At 43.3% G+C, this 26,061-nt stretch overlaps 1 protein-coding gene across 6 annotated transcripts in view; it reads left to right on the top strand.

Moving 5' to 3' along the window:
• ENO1 (enolase 1) overlaps nucleotides 1-22,428 on the top strand; it is a 43,348-nt gene extending 20,920 nt beyond the window's left edge. For 5 of the 6 annotated variants that reach the window (XM_030185669.1, XM_030185671.1, XM_030185668.1 and 2 more), the window contains exons 3-12: nucleotides 1,856-1,951; nucleotides 9,124-9,182; nucleotides 11,349-11,418; nucleotides 12,079-12,212; nucleotides 12,562-12,784; nucleotides 15,288-15,485; nucleotides 15,688-15,889; nucleotides 21,147-21,255; nucleotides 21,488-21,546; nucleotides 22,007-22,428. In XM_030185669.1, coding sequence (XP_030041529.1) covers nucleotides 1,856-1,951; nucleotides 9,124-9,182; nucleotides 11,349-11,418; nucleotides 12,079-12,212; nucleotides 12,562-12,784; nucleotides 15,288-15,485; nucleotides 15,688-15,889; nucleotides 21,147-21,255; nucleotides 21,488-21,546; nucleotides 22,007-22,076 — 1,220 coding nt within the window. In that variant the 3' untranslated portion in view covers nucleotides 22,077-22,428. Of the gene's footprint in view, nucleotides 1-1,855; nucleotides 1,952-8,783; nucleotides 8,843-9,123; nucleotides 9,183-11,348; nucleotides 11,419-12,078; nucleotides 12,213-12,561; nucleotides 12,785-15,287; nucleotides 15,486-15,687; nucleotides 15,890-21,146; nucleotides 21,256-21,487; nucleotides 21,547-22,006 lie in introns of all 6 variants that reach the window. The other variant, XM_030185673.1, reaches the window with a different exon arrangement.
• Nucleotides 22,429-26,061: the final 3,633 nt, after the last annotated feature.

The raw sequence follows: 26,061 nt of genomic DNA on the forward strand, positions 1-26,061 counted from the left end.
CAGGATACCCACAAAGAATATTCATGAGGTAAAATTTGCATTCATTGCCTGCATTGTATGCAAATATATCTTACGCATATTCATTGTGGATATCCTGAAAACCTGGCTGGGTATGTCCCAAGGACTGGGTTGAAACACCTTGTCTGGATAAAGAAAAACTCCCCTGTCAAGCTCATTTGGGTTTGATGACAAGTTGTTTTTGGTGACTGTTCTTTGTACCCTAGATCAGGGGTTCTCAACCCTAGTCCTCAGGACTCATCTAGCCAGTCAGGTTTTCAGGGTATCCATGATGTATGGTGCATAAGATAGATTTGCATATAATGGAGGCAGTGCATGTAAATACTCATGAATATTCATTGTGGGTATCCTGAAAACCTAACTGGGTTGAGAACTCTGCCCTGAATCGATGCTTCTCAATCTGGACCTTGGGAGTCCCCTGGCTAGTCTGGTTTTCAGGATATCCACATACGCATATGAGCTGCACACACTGCTTCCATTGTATGCAAATCTTTCATATGGATATTCTGAAAATTAGACTGTCTAGGATGTACTCCAGAACTAATTTGAGAAACTCTTCTAGATCAATCAGATGTGTATGGTGTGGGTGTTGGGTTCCAGAAGTATGTAGTGACAGCATTTTAGACCTGACACTTGGTTGTTCTTCAGTTTGACTGCAGTGTGCAGTTCTGATGAACTGTTGAGTTATTTCAAGGAGGGGATAGCTGAGCTCACTTTTCATCTCTGTTCCAGACTCTGTGTTTTATGATAGTTAAATATAGAAAATCCCCAGGGGTGGGGGTAATTTTCCTCAACCCCTGGCTCTCAAGCACTTCATCATGCCACCTCCCCCCACCCCCAAACCAAGGTTGGGTTGTGCAGTTGGGAGTTGCAGATCAGTTGTGCCTGCCTTCTTCTGGAGTACATAAAAACATAAGAGTAGCCATACTGGGCCAGACCAATGGTCCATCTAGCCCTGTATCCTGTTTTCCAAATAGTGGCCAACCCAGGTCACAAGTACCTGGCAGAAACCCAAATCATGGCAACACTCCACACTACAAATGTCCGGACAAGCAGTTGCTTCCCATGTCTGTCTCAATAGCAGACTATGGAATTTGTCAAACCATTTTTAAACACAGGTACATTAACCACTGTTACCACATCCTCTGGCAAAGAGTTCCAGGGCTTGACTATTCGTTGAGTGAAAAAATATTTCCTCCTATTTGTTTTAAAAGTATTTCCATGTAACTTCCTTGCGTGTCCCCTAGTCTTTGTACTTTTGGAACGAGTAAAAAAAATTTGAATTAATTCTACTCATTCTACACGACTCAGGATTTTGTAGACCTCAATCTAATCTACCCTCATCCGTCTCTCTTCCAAGCTGAAGAGCCCTAACCTCTTTAGCCTTTCCTCATATGACAGGAGTTCCATCCCCTTTATCATTTTGGTCGCTCATCTTTGAACTTGTTCTAATTCTCTATATCGTTTTTTGAGATACGGCTACCAGACCTGAGCGCAATACAGGAGCATGTACCAGTGGCAGTTTCTGCTCATTGGTTGATTTCTGTTGGGTACATCCTGTGTGCTGCAGTGTGGCATGATGTGACCATTCACTATAGTCTGCATGTTAGAAGAATCAGTGTTTAGCGGCAATCTGGGTTTCTACATGCTTTCTGGGGGGTTTTTTGTAAGGAAGAAAATGGGGGCGAGGTAGAAAACAGAGATCCTTACAGTCTCGATGCCTTGCAAACTGTTTGATACAAGATATTTAGTTGAATTTTCTGTAGAGAGAAGTAAGTGGATAGGGTCAGGTGAAGGAAGCAAGAATATTAAATATTTTTCTCCTTTTGCTGTTTAGGTCTCTTCCGTGCTGCTGTTCCCAGTGGTGCCTCTACTGGTATCTATGAGGCTTTGGAACTACGTGACAATGATAAGACACGTTACCTGGGAAAAGGTAAAAAGGAAAACTAAATATGGAAGTTTGTAGTAGAGGAACTTGCTGCCAAATGGCAATATACAAACCATCTAATGATTCAGGCAGCTTGTGCCATTTCTTGTAGGATGAATTTGCTTAAACCAGTCTTAATAGATACAAATGAACAAATAAAATCAAAATCCAGCATCACCATATCTTCAGTAATCTGACCCTTTAAGATAGTAACAAGCAGGAGCATAAGTTTAGTACATCATGGCGCAAGTATAATTTTGATGCAGATTAGCAAGTTTGTTAATCTTGCATGGGCCCCCTTTCAGTTAATGTAAATTCCATTACATTTCTTCCCAGTATTCCAGGATGTGTGGGAATAGTCATGTCCATCAGCCAGCAGGTGGAGCTGAGCTACCACATATAGGCTCAGCTCTTTAGTATTTTCTGTCTCCAGCAGTTGAAGAGATGTGACTCTTCTGTTTCTAGTCCTGAGTAGAGAGTTGCACGGGGACAGAAATCTAACCTGTCCCTGCTGCAAGTAATCCCTTCCATCCCAGCTCCCCCTCCCCCAAAAGAGACCGCCATGAAATATTTATTTTTATTATTTTGACTTAAGAAAACCACTTGTCCCTGAAACATGCTCAAAACAGAATAATCCATTTGTACAAAAGAGATGAGGTAAAGATGTGATTCCATGTGCCCCAATGAAAGAGTTTAATTTTATTTCCAATCTTACACCAGGCTTCACAAGGCAGATTACCACAGTTAGATGAAACCATCAGTAAACAGGATATCTTCACTGAAATTTGACCATGTATTACTGTATCGTATAGAACAGTGTAGAAAAATGAGCAGAAAATGCAGCCTTTATTAGTGCTGTTTCTACCAGCTACAATAATTTTTGAAGCTATTTTAATGATATTCAGTTTTTATTTCATATTTATGGGAAGCTTTCAAATAAATTAAAAAGCAGTCAGATGAAGTATTAAAAAAAAGTATTTTGTCCTCCACCTTTTAAGGTACTGTCTAAACAACTGGAACAGCTTTAGACTTTTTATAGGATACGCATAGGCAGTCCCTTATTTCTTCTAATATCTTTTGCTATTGTTTTGAATAGCCTTTGCTATTGTGTTGGGTGAACCAGTATGTGGCAATCTGCCTACTGGTTTCAACCCACTGGGCTAGATAAACTTGTACCGTCTCCTGTTCTCAATCTGCCTCCTTGCCCCTTAAATTCTTTCCCCTCCTCCATGCACCCACATGCCCACCCTTTTTACAGCCCCCTCTCCCACCCATGTGCACAACTGCATCCACCTCCCCTCCAGCCCTGGGTGCCCTCCCCGCACATACCTCAAGTCACCCTGGTGGTCAAGTGGATTGCTTCGGGGCAGGAGAAATCCCCACTCTTTCCTGCCCGCTGCTGCCGCTTGTTTAAAATGGCTGCCGAGACTTCAAGCGGTGGCCTTGCAAGACTTCTGCCCTAAACAGGCCTGGGTGGATTTTTCTGGGGATTTGGAGGACTTTCTGAAGGGCCTTCTTTACAGGAGCCATTGGAGGAGGGGGATGACCCGAGGGTCTTCCACCTTTTTCATAGGGATAAGTTAAGTTCCCTCATTTCAGAGGCACTGGCATCGCTCTCTGTTGAGTTATTGGTGAAACCAGCTACTGGTCGGTCTTCAATGATTATATGGGGGGGGGGGGTCTTAAAACCCGTCTAATGCATTCTTGATGCACCCGGACATCCAGGAGCTGATTACCACCAAGTGGAACATGCTAGACACAACACTTAGGTTGGGGAGGTCCATGGCCCACCTGTACTCCCTGGTGGCTGAGAAAGACAAGCTCTGCCTGCCTAAGGTGGATTCCTTGGTTATGGCAGTGACCAAGAACACAACTCTCTTGGTGGAGGAGGGCATTGCTCTGAAGGATCTCAGGATAGGAAGATCGAGCATGCGTTGAAGCAGGCCTTTAAGGTGGCTGCTCTGGGGCTCCAGGCGTCCATGTGTAGCTCATTTGTGGTGCGGACCTGTCTGCAATAGCATCGGTAGACAGGCACGGGCGAGGTTGCACACTCCACCCAGTTGGAGGCAGGGTTGACTTATTTGGTGGACATTGTGAGCATTAGCCAAGGGCATTTCATTGACCGACGCCAGCTGTGGAACTGGGTGGCAGATACGGCCTCTAAGGCTCATCTGGTTAAGCTGCCCTTTCAGGGCAAGTGGCTGTTTGGAGAGGACCTCAGCAATTTGGTGAAGGAGCTTGGACAGGTGAAGCCTCAGTGGTTGTCTAAGGACAAGCCTAGTACAGCGGCCTGTTCTGTGGCTTTGGCGTGGTAGAAGTTTCGGGATAGCAGGAAGTGTAGACCTGGATGGCCACAGTTAGTCCAGAGGGTGCAGTTTTCAGTGCATCAGCCTTCCTTTCATGGCAACAATTAATCAGGTGGCCAGGCAGGTCTCATTTCGTCCGCCTCCATACAGTCACAATGATACCAGGTTGGCTCACTCTCCCATTCCGATCAGGGGGATGCCTTTTGGCATTTTGAGGACACTTGGCCAAGATTAGATTACTACGAATCAGTGGGTGCTAGATGTCCTGCAGAACGGTTGCAAGTAGAAGTTCTCCTGCTCGGTCGCTCCTTACAGTCCCCATGTCAAGGGGCTGCCAAGGCAGCTCAGGTTCAGGGCTCCATTAACGCCTTGTTGGTCCTTTGGACCATTGTGCCCGTGACCTCCGCCAAGCAAGGTCTGGGTCAGAATTCCATTTATTTCGTTTTCCCAAAGAAAGAAGGCACAGTTTGGATGGTCTTGGGCCTTAAAGGATTCAGTCGCTGCCTCAGTCTCCCACTTTCGTATGGAGATGTTGCGGTCTGTCATCACTAGTTCGGGTGGGGCAGTTTCACTGTGCTGTATCTCAAGGAAGCGTACCTACATATTCCCGTCTGGTTGCTGCATCTGCAGTTTCTATGTGCAGTGTGGGCCATGCCTTTTGGCCTAGCCACGGCACCGAGGTCATGGTGGCAGCTTTTCTGCAGCAGTAGGGCATGCAAGTTCACCCTTAGCTGGATGATTGGTTGATCAAGGCATCGTCCTATCAGGACAGCGTGGAGATGACGTCCAAGGTCATCCACTACCTTCAGTCATTGGGCTGGGTAAAAAAATTTCGACAAGAGCCAGCTGGTTCCGTCCAAGTAGTTGGAATATTTGGAGAGGGAGGGTGTTACATGCAAAGTGAGCGAGGTTTTCTGATGGAAGCCAGATGCCAGAAATTGGTGCACCAGATTCTCTCTGCTCCAGTGTGGGCGATCTCGTGCCTGGGACTAGGTTCAGGTTCTGGGGTCCATGATGGCGGCTATTGAAATGGTGCTCTGGGCTTGTTCGCATATGTGCCCACTGCAGCAATCGCTGCTGGATCGGTGGTCCCCCAGTGTCTCAGAATTACAACGTTCATCTGCCATGGACAAGGGTGGCCAGGAGGAGCATGGCCTATTGGTTAGTGCTGTGGCATCTTTCTCTTGGGATGCCATTTCCCATCACCCACTGGGTTTGCAGGGTGCTCATGCTTTAATCTGGAGGTCACTAATGACTTTCAGAGGTCGGACAGGTTGTCCATTCTGTTCGACAAGCAGCAATTGTGGCTTATGGCATCTAAGGCCTCGATTGCTCATTGGCTTAAGGAGACAGTGGCGTCCACATATTTTCTGGAGGGCAAGCAGCCTTTGCCTGTGTTATAGGCTCATTCGATTAGGCGGACAGCATAGTCATGTGCCAAGGCCTTGTTAGCCTCTACTTCAGACATATATAGGGTGGTGACATGGTCTACGTTGCATACCTTCACAAAGCACTATTGGGTGGATGTGGTGGCATATGCTGAGGCCACCTTTGGTGCCTTGGTTCTACTTGCAGCAGGGCCGGAGTCCCACTCTGGTTAAGGATTGCTTTGGAACATCCCAGATGTCCTGGAATAGTGGGAAGGAATGTAATGGAAGGAGAAATTAGGACTTGCTTGATGATTTTCTTTCAATTAGTTCTTCGCACTATTCCTGGAGCCCACCCATGGTTCTGCAAGGTGGGCACACTGCGAGTGGGGTGTGCCTCTGGGAGAAGCACTTTGCTGTGAGGTATTTTCTGTCTCAGGGCGTCCTCATCTTCAGTCTCTACCTGAGGGCAGTGCATTACACAGGATTTCATGTTTTGTTGCAGATGCTTCTCTGGTTCATAGGGCGTTTTGTTTATACTTCTGGTTGTTGGATGGGCTCCACACCTGGGTTTCTACTGCTTGTTTTAGTAAATACTGAATGACTGAGCTCATGGGCTGGGTCTTTATGCGGTAGCTCAGCTTTGTATTCTATCTCTCCAGCTGCTTGGACATGACTGTTCCCACACTTCCTAGAATAGTGTGAAGAACTAATGGAAAGAAATTTATCAGGTAAGACCTAATTTCTCCATGTTTCAGAACCATTCTTTTTTTTTGGCTACTTTGCTTCTTGGTGCGTGACTTAGTTCTCCAGTCTTTTTTGAGCTTTATTTGCATTGGGTAGGTATGGCAGATCTGCCGTTTTGGTACACTAGAATCAGGTCTGCGGTTGTTATGACAGCGCTTAGAATTCTGTTCAGTGACTATTCAGGGAACATCCTGGAGACGCACAAGCACATTGACACACATGACATTCCTTCTGTTGCTGTTCCACTGCCAGTGTGCACGAAGTGAGCAGATGGGAGGAGTCAAGCTAAAAACATAGCAAGTGCTTTGCTGGGTGAGACCAGTGATCCAAGCCCAGCATTTTTCTGTCTGAGTGACTAATCTGGGTCACTTGGAAGTACCCAGAAAAATTCCTTCTCTGGGGTAGCCTAATGGGTTAGAGCAGTAGGCTGAGAACTGGGGAAGCCCAGATCAAATTCCTTTGTGACTCCTTCTGATCTTGGACAGGTCACTTAACCCTCCATTGCCTCAAGTACAAACTTGAATTATAAACTCTCCATGGACAGGGGAATATATTCAGGTACTGTTTGTAACTTGCCTGAGAATGGCATGAGCTAAATCTCAAATTCCATCCCAGATGTAGGAGGTAGTGATCCCCATGCTTACATGTCTTCCAGAAACCAGTGTCAGATGAAAAGGATGTGTTAATTAGCAAAACGAGGAAGCCAAAGAGCACCTGTAAGAACAAACCTGCTCTATAAAACAATAGTGTGGAAATGTAGACTTTTAGGAGTCCCTTTGAAATAATTGCAGTATGCAACTGATACTGCTGAGAGAATTTCAAGGGATTTGATATACCGCCTTCTTTGGTACAATCAGTGGTTTACATTTATTATACACAGAGACTTCTCTGTCCCTAGTGGGCTGTACCTGGGGCAATGGAGGGTTAAGTGACTTGCCCAATCACAAGGAGCTGCAGTGGGAATTGAACCTATTCCCCAGGTTCTCAGGCCACTGCACTAACCATTGGGCTATCTAAAGGCATGGTTTTGCATTCTAGGTCTGTATGTCCTGCCCTTCCCTCTTATAAAAAAAAATATATATATATATATATATAGATATATAGATAGATAGAAAATAATCTGACAATAAGGAGCTCAGGTCTGTAAACTTTTCATCACAGATCATACATAAAGACCAAAAGTTTTCCAACAATCGTTTTTCATTATCACCCCTAACTTCCCCACCTCTCCAACCCCTTCTTTTTGCCCTTGCCTCTTTATTGCATCTCTGGATGTGGAGGGGAGGTGTTAACAACCAAGCATAGAGAAAAGATAAGGCAATTGGTGATTAATTACACTCTGAAATAAACATAAACTCTCGTATTTATAAGAAAGCCTAGCTTAGTATGACTTGAATGCCAGTAAAAGGCAGGTTCACCATATACCTGATCAGTCCTATAGTGTCCTTCTATAGCCTTTTGGATTTGAATTTACTCAGAGCTTTTCACCTACACAAGCTGTCATATATGGACTATTAAGGTTAAAGTCCTCAACCCAGTGAATTTCTAAAGGTATTCATAAGGATCTACTATTTTATTTGCACTTTTGATCTTGTGGAGTGGAACAGTTAGCCTCTGCATAACAGCATATTTTATTACAGAACTAGTAAAACAGGCCCGTTTCTGACAAATGAAACGGGCGCTAGCAAGGTTTTCCTCGGAGTGTGTGTTTGTGTCAGAGAGAGAGAGTGTATGTGAGAGACAGTGAGTGTGTGTGTGGGGCTCTGAGTTCCATGACCCCCTTCTTGCCCCTCTCTCTCCCTCTCCTCTCCTCCCTCCCTCTCTCTCTCTCTCTCTCCTCCCCTCCGAGTTCCATGCCCCCCTTTCCTCGGTGTGTGTGTGTGGGTGAGAGATGGAGTGTGTATGTGAGAGAGAGAGAGACAGAGTGTGTGTTTGTCAGAGAGAGAGTGTGTGTGTGTGAGAAAGTGAAGCCTTGAAGCATTCGTGCACTCTGTAAGGCTCCATCTCCTCAATTGACGACACGTAGTTCCGGAACGTTGCAGGAATGCTTGAAGGCTTCACTTTCTCGGCTTCAGAATGTTGGAGGTGCGTTTTATTATATAGGATAAGTCTGGAATGGTGATACAGTTTACCCATTTGACTGTGGGCAAGTTAATATGTGAATGTCCAACTCACAGCTTTCCTGATTTAGCTTTCTGCATAGACACACCTGTTATTTAACATACAGAGATTGTTATCCCACTGTTTAGGAGTGGATAATAGTTTTTTAGTAGACTGGTGTATAATTGGGGGCAGGGGTTATGAATTTCTCTGTAGAACTTTTGGGGGGAATCTCAGTCCCTGCCGTCTTGTTCCCTTACCTCCTTTCCCCTACTCATCTATTTCTCTTCTATCCTTCATGCACTTTGCTTCCTTCAGGCGTCACCCGAGCTGTGAAATATGTAAACGAGTTCCTTGGACCAGCGATGTGCACTCAGGTAACATGGGTGTGCAGCTTGCATTGCACCAGTTGCCTCCAAGTGCATGGTGTTCACAAACTAACCTTGCCAAGCAGGCACTCTCGAACAGTATCGGATCTCCATGTAATTTTTATCTACAGCTTTTATCAGAATGAAGCCCAATGAATGTGGTGACTTTGGATGGGATACAGTTCAGCATAAGGTTCTGAGCACCTGTGGAGATGTGATCCTCTAGTAGTGCCTGCTCAGGCTGTCTGGTTCTGGGATTAGATTGGTGATTGATTTGCTTGTCCTTCCAGGTGTATCAAAAGCTGTTGAGCACATCAATAAAACCATTGCCCCTGCTCTGATTAAAAAGGTAGGAGTTTCTAACCTGTAAGCTGTATTTTGCATGTATTTCCCCTTACATGGCCACTAGACCTCTGCTCTGTGCATGGCCAGGTGGAATAAATGTTGATATTTGGCTTAAATGCTCATTCTGATGCTGGAACAAAAAAGTCACTAATGTTTTAATGTATCCCCTCCTGTTCTAAATGTCCAGTGCACGGGTATCTCAAGGACAAATGACATGTGCTGGAAAGCAACATGAAAGTGAGAATTTTAGATTCTCCTAAAGGGGTCATGTGGTGTGGTTGCCAGTTCACATGGGAGAAACAAAATTCACATGCATTAGCTAAATAGCCTGTTTCAAGGACTGTATTGACAACATTTTAGTGTTAATCATGATGGTACCAAATGTAGGAGCCTATTTGATTTCAGAACCCAACCACTGATAACAGCAGCTTTCGTGGTGCTACTAAGATATTTAAGAGTTTATAGTAAAGTGCAATTTGCTTCTCTGGATTATAGTCGTAAATCAGTTTAGCTGGAATCATTTAATGCACAAAGCTGCAAATAATGGAAGGTGACAGGGTAGGGAAGGATGTTCTCTGGAGCTGGGCACCAGGATCAGGCAATGCTAAACATGTGGGATCCCTTAGGAAAGAAATAGTAGTGGTTGCTGAGGATGGGCAGACTGGATGGGCCACTTGGCCCATATCTGCTGTCATGATTCTGTGTTTCTAAGAGGTGATCATTCTGGGGAATCAAGGTTTGGTAGTGCAGGGACAGGGAGGCTGGCATGAGCAGTTTTAGATACTACCACAAATATTTTAAAAAAATAAGAGAGAATATTTCTTCACTCAACGAGTAATTCAGTTCTGGAATTCGTTGCCTAAGACTGTGGTAAAAAGCAGTTAGCTTAACAGGGTTTTAAAAAGGGTTGGATAATTTCCTAAAAGAAAAGTCTATAAGCCATTAGGATGAACTTGGGAAAATCCACTGCTTATTCCTAGGATAAACAGCACAAAATCTGTTTTACTGTTCTGGGATCTTGCCAGGTACTTGTGACCTGGATTGGCCACTGTTGGAAACGGAATACTAGGCTTGATGGACCTTCAGTCTGTCCCAGTACAGCAACACTTATGTACTTATGTAACGCACCCTGTCCAATGATAAACAGTGTTAGTTTCGGTGTTTGTTTTTTGTTTTTTTTTTTGCTGTAAGCCATGATGGATGAGTGGACAATAATTAATATATCAATGTGACAAAACAGTGGGTTTCTAAGCCTGAAAACCAACTGTATTAGTTCATGAAGTGTATGTCTCCTAATTGGCCAGCAGATGGGCTCTAGTTTTGAGTTCTAAAACTGCTGCATAAAAAAAACTTCCTCTTCTCCAGTTTCAATTTATGGAAAGGTAATCTGTAGTACCATTGGGCAGAATTGATGCCCTGGATTTCAAATCTAGCCCGTAGATACTGGATTTTCCCCGTCTCAGCCAGGAAGCGGAGAGATAAAGATCTCTTTACTGAGACCCTGTGAGCAGTTATATTTTGTAACAGCTTTAACCTGTGAGCAGCTATATTTCCTGAACTCTCCAGGTAGTAAACAAATGTTTAGATCAGTTTTATAACATCCATATTAGTTACCTGTTACTGCTTGCCGATTTCACCTTTTTCTTTTCAAGTTCTGTGACAAACCTTTTTTAGTTTGACTCTGCTGTCCTGGACTGACTAAGAATCCTGGTTTGTGTTTTGGGGTCTGTAGGTGCTTTCTGGGAGCTGTGGGACCCCTAGAGAGTGGTCCCAGTGTCTAGAAATCACTGGGGAATAACATGAGTGGGAGACTAGCCAAGAGGCAAATGGGACCCAGTTGGTGGGTGGAGGGTGCTAGTATAGAGCATGAGCCCCAAGTGCGGGCGAGGCTGGGCAGTGCTGGACAGACACTTCAGGTGGCTGCAGGATACCCCATGTGGGTGCTAGGTGGGAGACTAGTCCAGAGGCAAGTGGGACCCAGTTGGTGGGTGGTAGGCTCTAGTGTAGAGCGTGAGGCTGGGCAGAACCTACAGGTGGCCGCAGGGTAACCCCATGTGGGTGCTAGGCGTTTTGTGACAATCAGCTTAGGCTGAATGGGATCATGCAAATAGAGACAAGATGGACTTTGCCTTGAGTGGTGTTTAATTTACATTTTTTTTGTTGTCTGTAGAATGTGAAAGTTGTGGAGCAGGAGAAGATTGACAAGTTAATGCTGGAGATGGATGGGTCAGAAAACAAGTGTAAGCAGTCTTTGATGTGTCATTACTGTAATTATAGTTTAATAGTTTTAAAACACTTGATACACCACTCTTCTTACAAAAGAATTCAGTTGTTTGCATATAAAGTTATACTTAAAAAAAATATATAGAAAAGAACTCAAAATCATGACAGGATCACCTCCTTAAGAACAATAACTTTAAAAACTCAGTCCCAGCAGACTTCCCCATGCCATACCCCAGGATCAGCCCCCCTGCCCAAAAGCACACTGAAGACAATAGGTTTTTAATTTCACCTTTTAATCTCTGAAAAGACTCTTCAACTCGCAAATCCAAGGGGAGCCTGTTCCAAAGAACCGTGGCCTAGGCAGTTGCCTCTAAAGCTGCTGTCTCTGCAGAAGGTCCTTAGGAAGGAATGGGGCAAAGTGGTTGAGCTAGGGCAGCTAGTGAAGTTAATCTATGACTGACAGTTGCTATAGCAAGATAAAACATGAGTGGTGTCGGGCCTTATTCCTGCTTGATGTCTGACTTGGCACAGCACTAATACAACAGGAGAACCTAGTGAGATATAGAATCCAGAGATCTGAGCTGGATGAGGAAGTCCATATGGTATTCTGATGGGATTGTTGGGAATGGGAACAGGAGGTGGAATTCTCATTCTTTTGCTACTTTCTTATGTTGCAGCCAAGTTTGGGGCCAATGCCATTCTGGGTGTATCTCTGGCCGTGTGCAAAGCTGGAGCAGCCGAGAAAGGGGTCCCTCTGTACCGCCACATTGCTGACCTCGCTGGGAACTCTGAAGTCATTTTGCCGGTTCCGGTATGTGATGTTTGCAGGGAAGCGTGGTGGAAGGGATAGTAGAGCCTTGCTGGATTTGTGCTAATACCTTACTTTCTTTAGGTGCAAGTGATTGGTTAGCCCTAAAAGTTGGGTTTACATCTGATGTAGATCCTGTGCCCTTTGGTTGGATATGCCCCTATTTGAGATATCATCTTCTGCAATAACTAAACTGCAGAGGTGCAAAATAAGGCTTTAAGTAGCACAATTCTTTTTGGGGAAGAATTATTAATGGAGGTATTGAAGATCTCGCTAGCAACAAAAAAAAAAAAAAATTCTTGTACACCCTGTCCCTTCTGTTCTTCACCCCTCTTTCTTCCTACATCTTCAGGCATTCAATGTGATCAACGGTGGTTCCCATGCTGGCAACAAGCTGGCCATGCAGGAGTTCATGATATTGCCTGTTGGGGCCTGCAACTTCAAAGAGGCTATGTGTATTGGGTCAGAGGTCTACCACAATCTGAAGAATGTTATCAATGAGAAGTATGGCAAAGATGCTACCAATGTGGGTGACGAAGGTGGCTTTGCCCCCAACATCTTGGAGAATAAGGAAGGTATTTGCAGATGAACACTTGGTGGGAGCCCAGTGGGCGGGGAGGAAGGTACAAGTGTTAGGATTATCTTGCATGTCTCAGATCTGAGTTATGGTCCTCAGTGATTGGCACTGTAGGATGAACTGCTTGACTTGCTAAATATCTTCAGTAGTCATGGGGGAATTTGTACTGCTAAGTTATGACTGCTAGTCATTTACACTTGGCAGATTAGAAATTTGTCAAATAATAAATACACGTCATTATCTATAAAATTTCTAAGCTGGTTACTTAGAAAAATAGGAAAATGAAGGCAGATAAAGACCATATAGCTTATCCAGTCTGCCTATCCATTCCATCTACTATCCTGTTCTCTCCCCTAGAGATCCTATGTACTTGTCCCAAGCTTCTATGATTTCAGTTACTTTTTGTCTCCATCGGGAGGCCGTTCCACAAATTCACCACACTTTCGGTTACCTCTGAGTCTCTCCCCTTTAATCTTCATCCTGTGCTCTCGTATTACATAAATTCAGAACAAACGCACATTCAAAATATGTAAAATAAAAATAACTGATTAAATCACTGACTCAAAGCTTTCTGAACAAAAGACCTTCAGTAGTTTTCTAAAGGAAAGCACTAACTGCCTAATTCCAGTGGGAAATTATTCCACAGGGTAGGTCTTCCAGTACAAAACATACGAGAGCAATCTTCCTTTGAGTAGACCTGATGAAAAGAGAGAATATCTAATAAACATTTACTGTCAGGTTTGTTTTTATTCAGTGCCTTTTAAAACTAAAACCAACACCTTAAACTGTAAACACCAAGCAACAGGTATCCAATTCAAATCCTGAAGTACTGGAATAATGTGACTAAAATGTGAGGGCCCTTGTATTATTTGAGCTGCTGTGCTTTGAGCTACCTGAAGACCTTGTAATAATGTTTAAGGTAGACTATTGTACAATCATTACAATAGCTGAGATGTGACATAACCACACACTGCATAACGGTCCAGAAATTCCCTGCATTCAAATCAATTCTTCATCTTAGAAACTATGGTAATTTAACACCTTTTTAATTGGAACCTAAAGGGTTGCAATGTATCCAGTAACACCCTTTAACTCCGTACTTCATGTAAAATCAGGATTGAAGTCCCTTCCAATTAGAACATGAGTTGTCCTACTGCAGGAGTCCTTGAGGTCTACAACCCAGCCTGGTTTTCAGGATTTCCACAATGAATATGTGTAAGATCTGTTTGCATACAGTAGAAGCCATGAATGCAAATAGATCTCATACATATTCATTGTGGAAATCCTGAAAACCAGGCAGAGTTGTAGACCTTGAAGATCTCTGCAATACTGGGTTTAGACCAAGGTTCCATCTAGCCCAGGGGTAGGCAATTCCAGTCCCCTAGAGCCCCAGGCAAGTCTGGATTTTGGGATATCCAAAATGAATATGCAGCAGATTGGTGCATTCACTATAGATATTCTGAAAACCTGACCTGCCCTGGGGCTCTAGAGTGCCAGAATTGCTCATTTTTGGGACTCTGCCAGGGGTAGGCAAGATTCCATGCTACTTAACCTCAAGGATAAGCAGTGACTGATTGTGATTGGTGAAATTATCAAAATCTCAGGTAGGACTTTTATGGGCCTGTGCCCCAAATTTGAAAGCACCTAGCAACATCTCTGCTAATGGGGATAAAAAGTTTGCACTCATGGTTTCCTACGTTTTGGTTATGACTATTTGTGTTGCAGATTGTCCATACTTGTGGGAGCTCTAAAAGCAGTACATCAGCTGTTTGTGCTGAATTCATTCTTGTGTATTATTGTGACAATCTGTATTGGCCTCTGACACAACAGAGACCTTCCGCTCACTATCTAATTTTAGTTCCTTTAAATGTTCCTGAATAATAGACATCAAATTTTATTAAGGTAGACCTAAAGATGTTTCAGAATGTTAGTAGGATTAGGCGCTAACTTATCTCAGGATGCAAAGTCTGCATTTCACAGATTCCTGTGAGACTCTAGCTGGATGGTTGTATGAGGGGGCTATAAGCTTTGAAACATCTTGTATTGCTTTTTGGGGAATAAACAACGTGCAAATAATGCATGAACTAAGAATGTGATTAACAGCCATGCAGCTGTTGGTCTACATATGCAGGGTTCTGCTTGATTTTATTCTGATGTTGTTCATTGTCAGCTTACCCTATTACTGTACACATGTGCCTTGGCTGACCCTGCCTCTGGCTTCCATACAGGGTGAATCTAGGCCTTACTACCTTTTTATAGCTCATGAAGACACAAGCACTTCAACTGCTTCAGCTGCCAGGGTATATTGGATGACTTCACAGCTGAGCCATTGCTGGCAAAAATAGCGCAGAATTTGCAAGGAAAGCAAGGCGTGTGTGTGGTATGCCACAGAGGCATACAGGTAGCTGCAGCTGAATATGGCAATGTGACAGTGTGTAGTAGTACTACATCTCCCACTTGTCTCTGGTAGATTTGATTCATGTCTTGCCCATCTTTCTCAGCTTTGGAGCTGCTGAAGACGGCAATCAGCAAGGCTGGCTACCTTGATAAGATTGTCATCGGTATGGATGTGGCTGCCTCAGAGTTCTACCGTGATGGCAAATATGATCTGGACTTCAAGTCTCCTGATGATCCTGGACGCTACATCGTCTCTGACAAGTTGGCAGACATCTACAAGGGCTTCGTTAAGGATTATCCAGGTAGAATCGGGGACAAGTATTGTGGTCAGCTGCACCATAGCAGCAAATACATGGCTTGATATAGCTGGTTTCCCATGAGTAAGCAGTACTAGTGAATGCTGAGCAGCGCTGTACGCAATTTGCTTTTTGAGTGTAAGCTGTAGGAGGTTCTTTGCCTGAGAAGGTGGAACATGAAGAGTAACTTTTTGTATCCTCTCCTTAGTTGTCTCCATTGAAGATCCCTTTGACCAGGACGACTGGGCTGCTTGGGCCAAATTCACGGCCAGTGTTGGAATCCAAGTGGTTGGCGATGACTTGACTGTGACCAATCCTAAGCGAATTGCCCGGGCTGTGGAACAGAAGGCCTGCAACTGCCTACTGCTCAAAGTCAACCAAATTGGAACAGTTACAGAGTCTTTGCAAGCGTAAGTGCTCTTCCCAAAGGGTTGTAGTTGGCACGGACAGAACCCAGTATGGGAACCCTTGCCTGTGGCAGTGCCCCATCATTCATGTGTAAGATGAAGCCCTATTGGAAGGAGAGGGAGGTGAACAATGACAGCTCCCTCAGGTTATACACCATCTCACCTAAAGGTACATGTAAGCTGATGTAAGATGAGATTATTGCTGTGATCTGTACCGTGCTGGAGAAATGCATAATTCCCTGAGCTGAATTTCTTAATACACGACAAGCGGATTTGAAAAAAGTGCATTCCTGTAAATAAGGTTAAAACTGACATCTTACACTTTTTGGTTTTGACATTGGAGCTAGGATGTGAATACACCGTTGTGCTAGTTAATAGCACTAAAAGCCTTATTCCTGGGGGAATTCTACACCAAAATTACCCAAACGAAGTATAAAGGAATTTTGTAATTCATTACATCTACAGGCTAAGCACAAGAACTAGTTAGTCGCACACAACTAACTGAAAAGTTTTATTAAGGGGATGGGATTTGATATGCTGCTTTTTCTGTGATTACAGTCAAAGCAGTTTACATATATACAGGTACTTAATTTTGTACCTGGGGCAATGGAGGGTTAAGTGACTTGCCCATCACAAGGAGCTGCAGTAGGAGTCGAACAGGCTGCTACACTAACCACTAGACTACTCCTCCACTCCCAAGTGTAGTAACATTCACTTGAGAATTATTTTTCTAGTTCTGTTTCCAAGCATCAGCAAGTAAAAACAAGGATTCATACGTTGTCTAGACAAGTTTTGCTCTATTTTAACAAGAGACTGGGTGGTTCAGTATAGGCAACCCTCGGTGTACAGGTGGGAGATGACGTTGGCACAAATCTGCTTCATCTCTGTTTTAGCCAGGAGTGGAAGGTTCTAGAAAATCTATAACTGATCGTCATAGTTTTTGGCCAAATCAGGGTGCAGTGTAAGTTCTGACCATCGACTGTTAGACTATTTCTTCCTAGCATATACTAGGAAATGTACTGTCCAAGTCTGGTTTTCAGGATATTCGTCATAAGAACTGCCATACTGGGTCAGAACAAAGGTCTGTCAAGCCCAGGATCCTATTTCTAGCAGTAGTCAATCCACGTTAAAAGTACCTAGCAGGATCACAAAAAGTAACTAGATTCTTTGTTATGGATGTTCGGCCACAAAATTGTTCCATGTCATTTTCAAGAGTGTTAATTTTTTTCGTGTGTTCATTCTGTTGTCTTTCAGAGCATACGCTATTGATGTTGCACATTGGCACTCTGTCATTTCAAATTAATGCACATCCTTACTGTTTATAATCAGGGATAAGCAGGGTCTTCTCTAAATCTACATTAAGATTATGGGCTTTCCTTTGGAAGTTGTCCAAACCTTTTTTTTTTTTATAAACGAGCCACACTAACTGCTTTTACCACATCCAGTAGTGAATTCCAGAGCTCAACTGTTGTATGTAATATTTTACAATGTGTTTTAATTGTACCGCTTAATTTTATGTTGTCCCCTAGTATCTACTCTTTTAACAAAAAAAAAAAAAAATCAATTGGCATTTACCCATTTCATTTCTCTCTTATAGACCTCTATCATGTCACCCCTTCTGCAGGCTGAAGAGCCTTTCTTTATGGGGAGGGGGTAGTTGCTCCTCTGTATCTTTTCTAATTCCACTAGCAGAATGCCGTAACCAGAATTATGCACAATACTATGCAGTTGCCCCATGGAGCTGTATGAAGGTATTATGATCTGTTCTCTGTTCCATTCCTACTAATTAATAATTGCTTATTTGAATGCTGCTGCACACTGAGCAGAAGATTAACAGATTGTGATGACACTTAAATCCTTTTCCTGGGGGATGTTGCCTCTAATGTGGAGCCTAGCATCATGGAGCTATAATTAATGGAAGAATAAATGTGCTGCAGTTTGGTACATGAAATTTAATGTGAACTTTGAATGCCCAGTCTCCAGACTTGTGAGGTCCTGCAATTTCTCACAATCTGCATGTGATTTAATGAGCACAAATTTCTAATTTGCACATTGATCACTTCGCTGGTTCCTATTTCCAGATCTTTTTTTAATGAATATTAAAGCACCAGTCCAGTAAAGATCTCTGGGGAGCTCCACTATTCACCTTGCTCCTTTTGAGAAGATTGACCATTTTATCCTATCCTATGTTTTTCCTATTTTTTTAACCTGTTCCCAATAGGACACTGCCTCCTATTCTGTGGCTTTTTAACTTTCTCAGGAGCCTCTTATATGTAGGGTTTTAGACAGTATTTAACATACTGTATAACTGGCTCACCTTTATCCCTGTTTACCAGGTAGCAGATTGAGGCAAGACTTTCCTTGACTAAATCCATCTCTCCTTTGTCTTATTAAACCACAACTATGTTCATTGACTGTTTAGCTTATACCAGGGCTGTCCAGCTTCTGTTCTTGAGGGCTGCAGTCCAGTCGGGTTTTCAGGATTTCCCCAATGAATATGCATCTCCCTTCTTAATGAGTAACTGTTTTACTCTAGTTACAAGAATCAATACCTCCCACAAAAGTAACTTTAATCACTATTATCTTAATTAGCTTTATTAGAAAAAAAATTTTCATTAAAGAATTTTCCAACTTCAACTTAAGTCAGCTTCCCCCTACTGCTTATATCAAAACATAATCATTCACACTCAACCAATAGTGAAACACCCTTACACTCATTCTTCTGAAGGACTAAACGGATACCCATATCAACTCTATACTGCTCAAATAAGATTTTTCTTAGTTTTATCACATTTGCATTGTGCATGTATTAACACTTAGAGCATAGCTGTCATTTATAGGCATAATAATTGACCTATCCAAATCCTTCTTATTCTTTCTCAGAGACCATTTCACTGAATACTTTGTGTCTGTGTCCATCAACATGTCCCAGACTCCTTGGATTCTTGAAGCCTTAAGGCCTTCAGTACGAGTGAGAGACCTGTATCCACCAATTTAAATCATTTGTTTTGGTATTACAGCCAAACATCGCTCTCATCAATATTCAAGCTTGATAGTTCTCTATTGAAACTGGTGTCAAACCCAAATGTTAAGTACTGAGTGAACTGGTCTCTCTGAGAACATTATTTTATGAAAACATTTTTTCTAATAAAGCTAATTAAGGTAATAGTGATTGTAGTTACTTTTGTGAAAGGCAATGAATATGCATGAGATCTATTTGCATGCACTGCCTCAATTGTATGCAAATAGATCTCATGCATATTCATTGGGGAAAGGATGCCCTGAGGTTTCAGGAGGGCAGCTGACACTTGCAGACTGCAGAAGCTTCTTCAAACCATATGAAGGGCACAAAGCACAGAAGAAAGGGGGTGTTGATGCCCCTGTATAAGTCGTTGGTGAGGCCCCACCTAGAGTATTGTGTTCAGTTTTGGAGGCCGTACCTTGCGAAGGATGTAAAAAGAATTGAAGCGGTGCAAAGAAAAGCTACGAGAATGGTAAGGGATTTGCGTTACAAGACGTATGAGGAGAGACTTGATGACCTGAACATGTATACTCTGGAAGAAAGGAGAAACGGGTGATATGATACAGACGTTCAAATATTTGAAAAGTATTAATCCGCAAACAAACCTTTTCCGGAGGTGCGAAGGCGGTAGAATGAGAGGACATGAAATGAGATTGAAGGGGGGCAGACTCAAGAAAAATGTCAGGAAGTATTTTTTCACGGAGAGAGTAGTGGATGCTTGGAATGCCCTCCCGTGGGAGGTGGTGGAAATGAACGGTAACGGAATTCAAACACGCGTGGGATAAACATAAAGGAATCCTATTCAGAAGGAATGGATCCTAAGGAGCTTAGCCGAGATTGGGTGGCAGAGCCAGCTGGTGGTGGGAGGCGAGGATAGTGCTGGGCAGACTTATACGGTCTGTGCCAGAGCCAGTGGTGGGAGGCGGGGCTGGTGGTTGGGAGGCGGGGATAGTGCTGGACAGACTTGTATGGTCTGTGCCCTGAAGAGGACAGGTACAAATCAAAGTAGGGTATACACAAAAAGTAGCACATATGAGTTTGTCTTGTTGGGCAGACTGGATGGACCATGCAGGTCTCTCTTTGCCGTCATTTTACTATGTGATGGCCATCTTAACCTATCCATCACTTGGTGCTCAGGCCTTTTCTCCTCCATTTTTGGCTCTGGAATGTTTGGTAGATAATCCCTCCTAACAAGCCTCCCAGGGCCTAGAGAAATTAGGACATCCCAGAAGCCAATTTGAAGGAAGAGTAGCACTGGGCAGGAACGAGTAGGTTTCATTTCTGCTGCTGAAGAGGTTACTAGACCACCAGGGTTTCTTAAAATAGGCCCTGGGAGGACCTATAGGTGGTTGGTTGGCCTGGGGGCAGTGGAAGGTATTTGTGGGGGGGGGGGGGGGGGGGGGGAAGGTTGGCTGGAAACTGAAGCCAAAATTGTCAGCCTCTATCCACTTGAAACTTCGTCTGCTGTGTGGAAGTCCATTCTTAGTTTCACTAGAACCTTCTGCAAATCCTACTACTGTTAACATCTGAATAATTGTGTAATCTGCAAATTTGATCTTGGCAAGCATATAAATTATCTACGGGGGGGGGGGGGGGGGGGGGGAGTCAACAGAACAAATTCATAGAGGTCCTTGGAGGCATCTGCTATTGATCTCTTTTTCCATTTAGAAAACCTGACCATTTAACCCTACTGTATTGCCTTTTTTTAACCAGTTATCAAGCCATTATAGGATACTACCCTCCTTTTCCATATCTGTAATTTCCATGGGAGTTTGTCATGCGAGATTCTATGAAATTCATTCTGAAAATAGATACAGTAACTGGTTTCCCTATTATCTACATGTCATCTACATGTCTTGTATCTTCAAAGCAATCTAATTGGTAAGGCAAGACTTCCCTTTGCTAACTGTATGTTTATTGTGCCCGTCTTTGTCTGTAAAGTTGATAATTTTGGCTTTTAACCCGAACCAACACAAGGTTCACTGGTCTATAGCTTTCTGTATCACTTGAATTAAATTGTACCAGCCATAGACACTGCTGTGTTGCTGCAAGAAGTCAACATTGCCTGCAGCTTCTCTTAGGCTCTGATTTGCCAAACTAAAATTCCAGAGTTTGGCAGCTCTCGGCACTGGGGTAAGCACGGCTGATAGTGCCCCCTTGTGGATGCTTTGTATTGTGCTTCTGGTTAAAATTAATGCAATATAACACTTTGTTTTGTGCTTTTCTTTTCTTTTCAAGCTGTAAGCTGGCACAGGCAAATGGCTGGGGTGTAATGGTCAGTCACCGCTCTGGAGAAACGGAGGACACCTTCATTGCCGACCTGGTGGTTGGTCTCTGCACTGGACAGGTCAGTGTCTGCAGCTGACATTGTGTTTGAAAGTATGTAATCTTGTTGGGGTGAGAGACTGACATTCAATGTATTCAGAGGTTACACTATCAGGAATAGTACATTTTGTATTAAAACTCTGGACATGTAATCTACCTGCACCCTCACTTCAGTACTTACCTTTGTCCATCATCCCCTAAACTTCTCTGTAGCTGTAATGTTCTGTAATTCATCATCATACTTCTACTTTCAGATAAAGACGGGAGCTCCCTGCAGATCTGAGCGTCTTGCAAAATACAACCAGCTGCTGAGGTAAGCATAGGGAAGAGTTGGGTGTGGGTGAAAGGATGGAGGATAGATGGAGCATTTTTATTTGATTACATTCAGCTGTCTTGCTGTGTTCAGAAGAATGATGCCAGCATCAGCAGTTTAGCCCCTTAGTCTGCAGCTTTAGTTCTCACAGAACTTGGCCTGTGAAAATATTGATTGCAAGCCTCAGAGAATTGAAGTCTTAGCTTCGTCACTTGGCTAGTATGTACCACAGTATGTAGTAATCTCATACATGCCATCACAATCAGGGGTACAAACCCAAACCTCTATGCCTATTACAGCAGTATCGTGTATGGGAAGGGACCCAGTGTGTGGGCACAGTATATTGCAGCCAGGATTGGACTAAAAAAAAAGAGAAAAGTATGCCTGTTCTTGGTGCCCATGGCATGGACCACATGGTCAGACTTTTCCACCTCCATCACTTGGTCTCTTCTCTTTGCAGAATTGAAGAGGAACTGGGCAGCAAGGCACGCTTTGCTGGCAGGAACTTCAGGAAACCAGTCATTAACTGAAGTTCTGTAGCAGGAGAAAAGGGGGTTCTATTCCCAGGCACAGCACACCAGTCATCCGATCTTAAGACTGCACACCAAACCCTGCACAAGGGATGCTGATGGAATGAGATCTCACACTAGCAGCAGCTGCTTCTTAGTGCAGTATGAGCTCCTCCTCTTCCTCCCTGACACTTGTGCTTCATCTGAGGCTGACTTTTCCTTGTACTGTATTGTCTGCATGAAAGTTAATTTAGCTGATTCCCTGTTGTGCCTGTGAGATCAAATGTGTCTGTTTTAGTATGTGGGCATTCATATGAAATTGTTACATATATATAACGGTTTCATCAGATAAATAAAACCTGTATCCACTGACCCTGCCGCAAGTTGTCCCTGTGGGGGGGTGGGGGGGGTTTGGCTATAGCAAGAAAATGGGTGCTAATTGATGCTAGACCTGTTCTTTTGGGAAAGCTGAGTTGAAGGGAGGAGAGAGCTTTCTGCTTTTAGAGAACTTAAACACAATCCAAGTTTTTAATACTAATCTTTTTGCTTCCCTCCCCCCCCCCCCCCCAAACAAAAACCCCCACAAAAAACCCTTCTGCATGTCCAACTCCTAATTTCATCATCTTTTTTTTTTTAACATCCCTGCAAGTATTCTACCTACTCTACTGTGGCCCTTCTGCAATATTCTTTAACCTGAATGCAGAGCTTAACATTTTAAATGCCCAGATGTCCTGATCCATGGGCTATTTCTAGCCAACATTTTAAGATCTGTAATGACCAGCCAGACATTCACAGGGGTAATATGAAGTTCTGGTGGTGGGATTTGTGCAAACCTCTGAAGTGGCCTGGGGAGGACTAGGCTGGATTCTTTAGCACCTCTTCCTGTCTTCAGGTACACAGAAGGGAGCATCCTTACTTTGTCTACACTGCAGCCCTCTGTGTAGACTCGTTTAGGAAAGTAGTCACAAGGCAACTGTTTGCTGGCTCAGACTCCCTCCTATGATTGTTAAAAATATATATATATATTCTGCTCTAGCAGATTTGAAAGTGTGAATAGGTGTTCTAATTCAGGATTCAGTGAGGGTATTCTTAAAGCCCTCTATACCTGGAATGTCTTGTAACATTTGTGTGCACAGTTCACCTGGAAGAGTGCAATATTCATACCCTTTCTGTTTCTTGTGCATAGACTTCATATTCATTGGGAGAGGACAAAGGGGAATTGTGTTTTTGTTTTTTTAATGTCCGAGCCTATTTCAAGTAATGGCAGCTAAAAGTATTTTTCTTAACCTAAATCAGTGCAAGGTCAGTCATTCATCCTATTTAAATTCATAGTGTCAAAGCATTTAAAATTGATAGAGGTTCAGAAGATGCCCTTTCAATGTGTGTTATTTTTTTTTTTATTTATCTTTTTATTAAAGTTAACAATTTTCAGAGCATACATTAACGCGTATTGACAGTATATGCCATACATTATGCAGTACCAATAAAAATAAAAAATAGAAAAAAAAACATTAAACCCCCCTGAACTCCCCCCTCCCACCCCTCTCAGGAACACATCATCAAAAGGTTACACATTGTTTTGCCACCAAAATCACCAAATATACTCCTCATTCTGTAAGCCCTCGCCACTCTGCATAAGTGGACCAGGTTTTAAGAAATCTCATCATTCCTCCTCTTCGCATGGCAGTCAATTTATCCATCATACAGCAATAGTCCACCTTAGTGAGCACTTGGTCCACAGTGGGTAGTGTCTGTTGTTTCCAGTACTTTGCAATTAAAGTCCTGGCTGCTGTAACAATGTATCGTAAAAGTGCTGAGCAGGAGCCTTTACTCTCTTTTGCAACTAAATTTAACAGACATATGTCAGCCTCCAACTTTATCACCAGCCCCATCCCGCTCTGCAGTCTGGACTGTAAGTCCTGCCAGAACTGCTGTATCATTGGGCAATCCCACCAGATATGCCAGAATGTACCTTCTGCCCCGCACCTTCGCCAGCAGAGTGCCGATCCATTTTTAAAAATGCGGGAAAGTCGGCTCGGGGTCATATACCATTGATACAACATCTTATACCCATTTTCCAATAAAGGAGTAGCTACTGAAAATGCCAATAATCGTTTAAATATTCTTTTCCAGTCCTGTGGATCATATGTGGCACCCAGTGTCGTCTCCCACTTCTTAATGAATTTGCCCAGTGGTTGGGTCTTATGCAACAGAGCTCTGTAAATGCGGGATATCCCCCCTTTACCTTCCCCTGATCTGATGGCTAACTCAAGCTCTGTGTCTGCAAGGGATAAGTCCTCTCTCGCTTTTCTCTGTATAAAGTCTCTAATCTGCATGTACGAGAAGTAATCTTTGTCCCCTAACCCAAATTCCTCCTGGAGTGTGTGAAATGAATGACATTTCCCATCTTCCCATATTTGGCCCAGTAAGCGCAACGAGGCTGCAGACCAATGTCTATATACCCCATCTGTCCGACCTGGAGTGAAGTCGGTTGCAAAAATGATAGGGGTCATCACATGATATTTACGCCCAGGAAACCATGCCGCTCTACATCTAACCCATTCCCCCAGGATCACCCCCATCGGACCCCGTATTTCCGAAATAAGGTCTCGTATGAGCGGTAAGGGGAGCCACGCTACTGCCCATATTGGCACCCCTTTTAAGCCCCATTGCGCATCGTAGGTCCACCGCTTATTCGGGCCTCTCTGTACTGTGGATAGCATCTGAAATAGGGCAGCTCTATAATATAGGCTAAAGTTGGGCACTCCCATACCCCCATCTTTCCGTAGTTGAAAGAGGACACTACGAGCCACTCGAGGAGGTCTTCTACGCCAGATAAAGGCGAACACTTTCTTATGAAGAGTGTGAAAAAATGTATATGGTATATGAACTGGCACTGCCATAAACAGATACAGGAGTTTGGGGAGTAGTGTCATCTTAACCGCTGCTATTCTACCCATCCATGACATGTGTAACCCTCCCCATCTGTCCAATTCTTGCAAAAGTTCGCGTAGTTTAGGTAAAAACTTTCAATGTGTGTTATGTGACTTTCTTCCTAGTCTCCCAGCACATACAGTATGTCTTGCAGAGAGTTGGCACAGACCTTGCCTTTAGCCCTGCTCTTCCCTTGTGTGACAAGTCAAATCCTGTATGGAGTAAAGTACAGTGGCAGAGATGAACTGAACTAGGCATTTCTCAGGAGAAACTCCTAAATTGTCTGTTTGCTTTATGATGTATTTGTGCCTTTATTTGAGATAAATTAAAGCTGTAAACATACCTGGTTATAAAGAGAAAACAAAAATGCTCTTATTCATACATGTTCCCAGCCACCTAAAGTGTTTTTCTGTGCTGGTTCAAGGTCTTTATTCTCTACTGGCTCACACTTGGGCATGCTGACTTTTCTTTTTCTTTTCAAAAAGTACAGACTAGGGGCCACGTAATAAAGTTACATGGAAATACTTTTAAAACCGATAGGAAGAAATATTTTTTTTTCACGTGACTCATAGTTAACTGGAACTCGTTGCCAGAGGTTATGGTAACAGTGGTTAGAGTATGTGGGTTTAAAAAAAGAATTTGGACAGGTTCCTGCAGGAAAGGGCCACAGGCTGCTATTTAAGAGACATGGCCCCTGCTTGCCCTGGGAGTAGTAGCCTGGAATGTTGCTACCATTTGTGTTTCTGGCAGGTACTTGTGACCTGGATTGGCCATTATTGAAAACAGGATACTGAGCTGGATGGACCATTGATCTATCCTAGTCTGGGTTATTCTTATTTTCTTTAAAAACAGTGCCTGAGATAGGTGTGACTCCAAAATCTCTGTCTGAGTAAATTTCAGTCCCTAACACAGTATGCACTTATACACCTCCCTGGAGCTGACAATGCAAATGGGAAGTATTGTTCACAACTTTGTCCATGTCATTGAAAACATGTTTTTCAAATCTTATGAGATCATGTCCTTCTGAAACGTAACTGAACTATATATGGCAGTGCAACATTACCTCAGCTAC

This window comes from Microcaecilia unicolor, chromosome 13 (assembly GCF_901765095.1).
Source record: "Microcaecilia unicolor chromosome 13, aMicUni1.1, whole genome shotgun sequence".
NCBI lineage: Eukaryota > Metazoa > Chordata > Amphibia > Gymnophiona > Siphonopidae > Microcaecilia > Microcaecilia unicolor.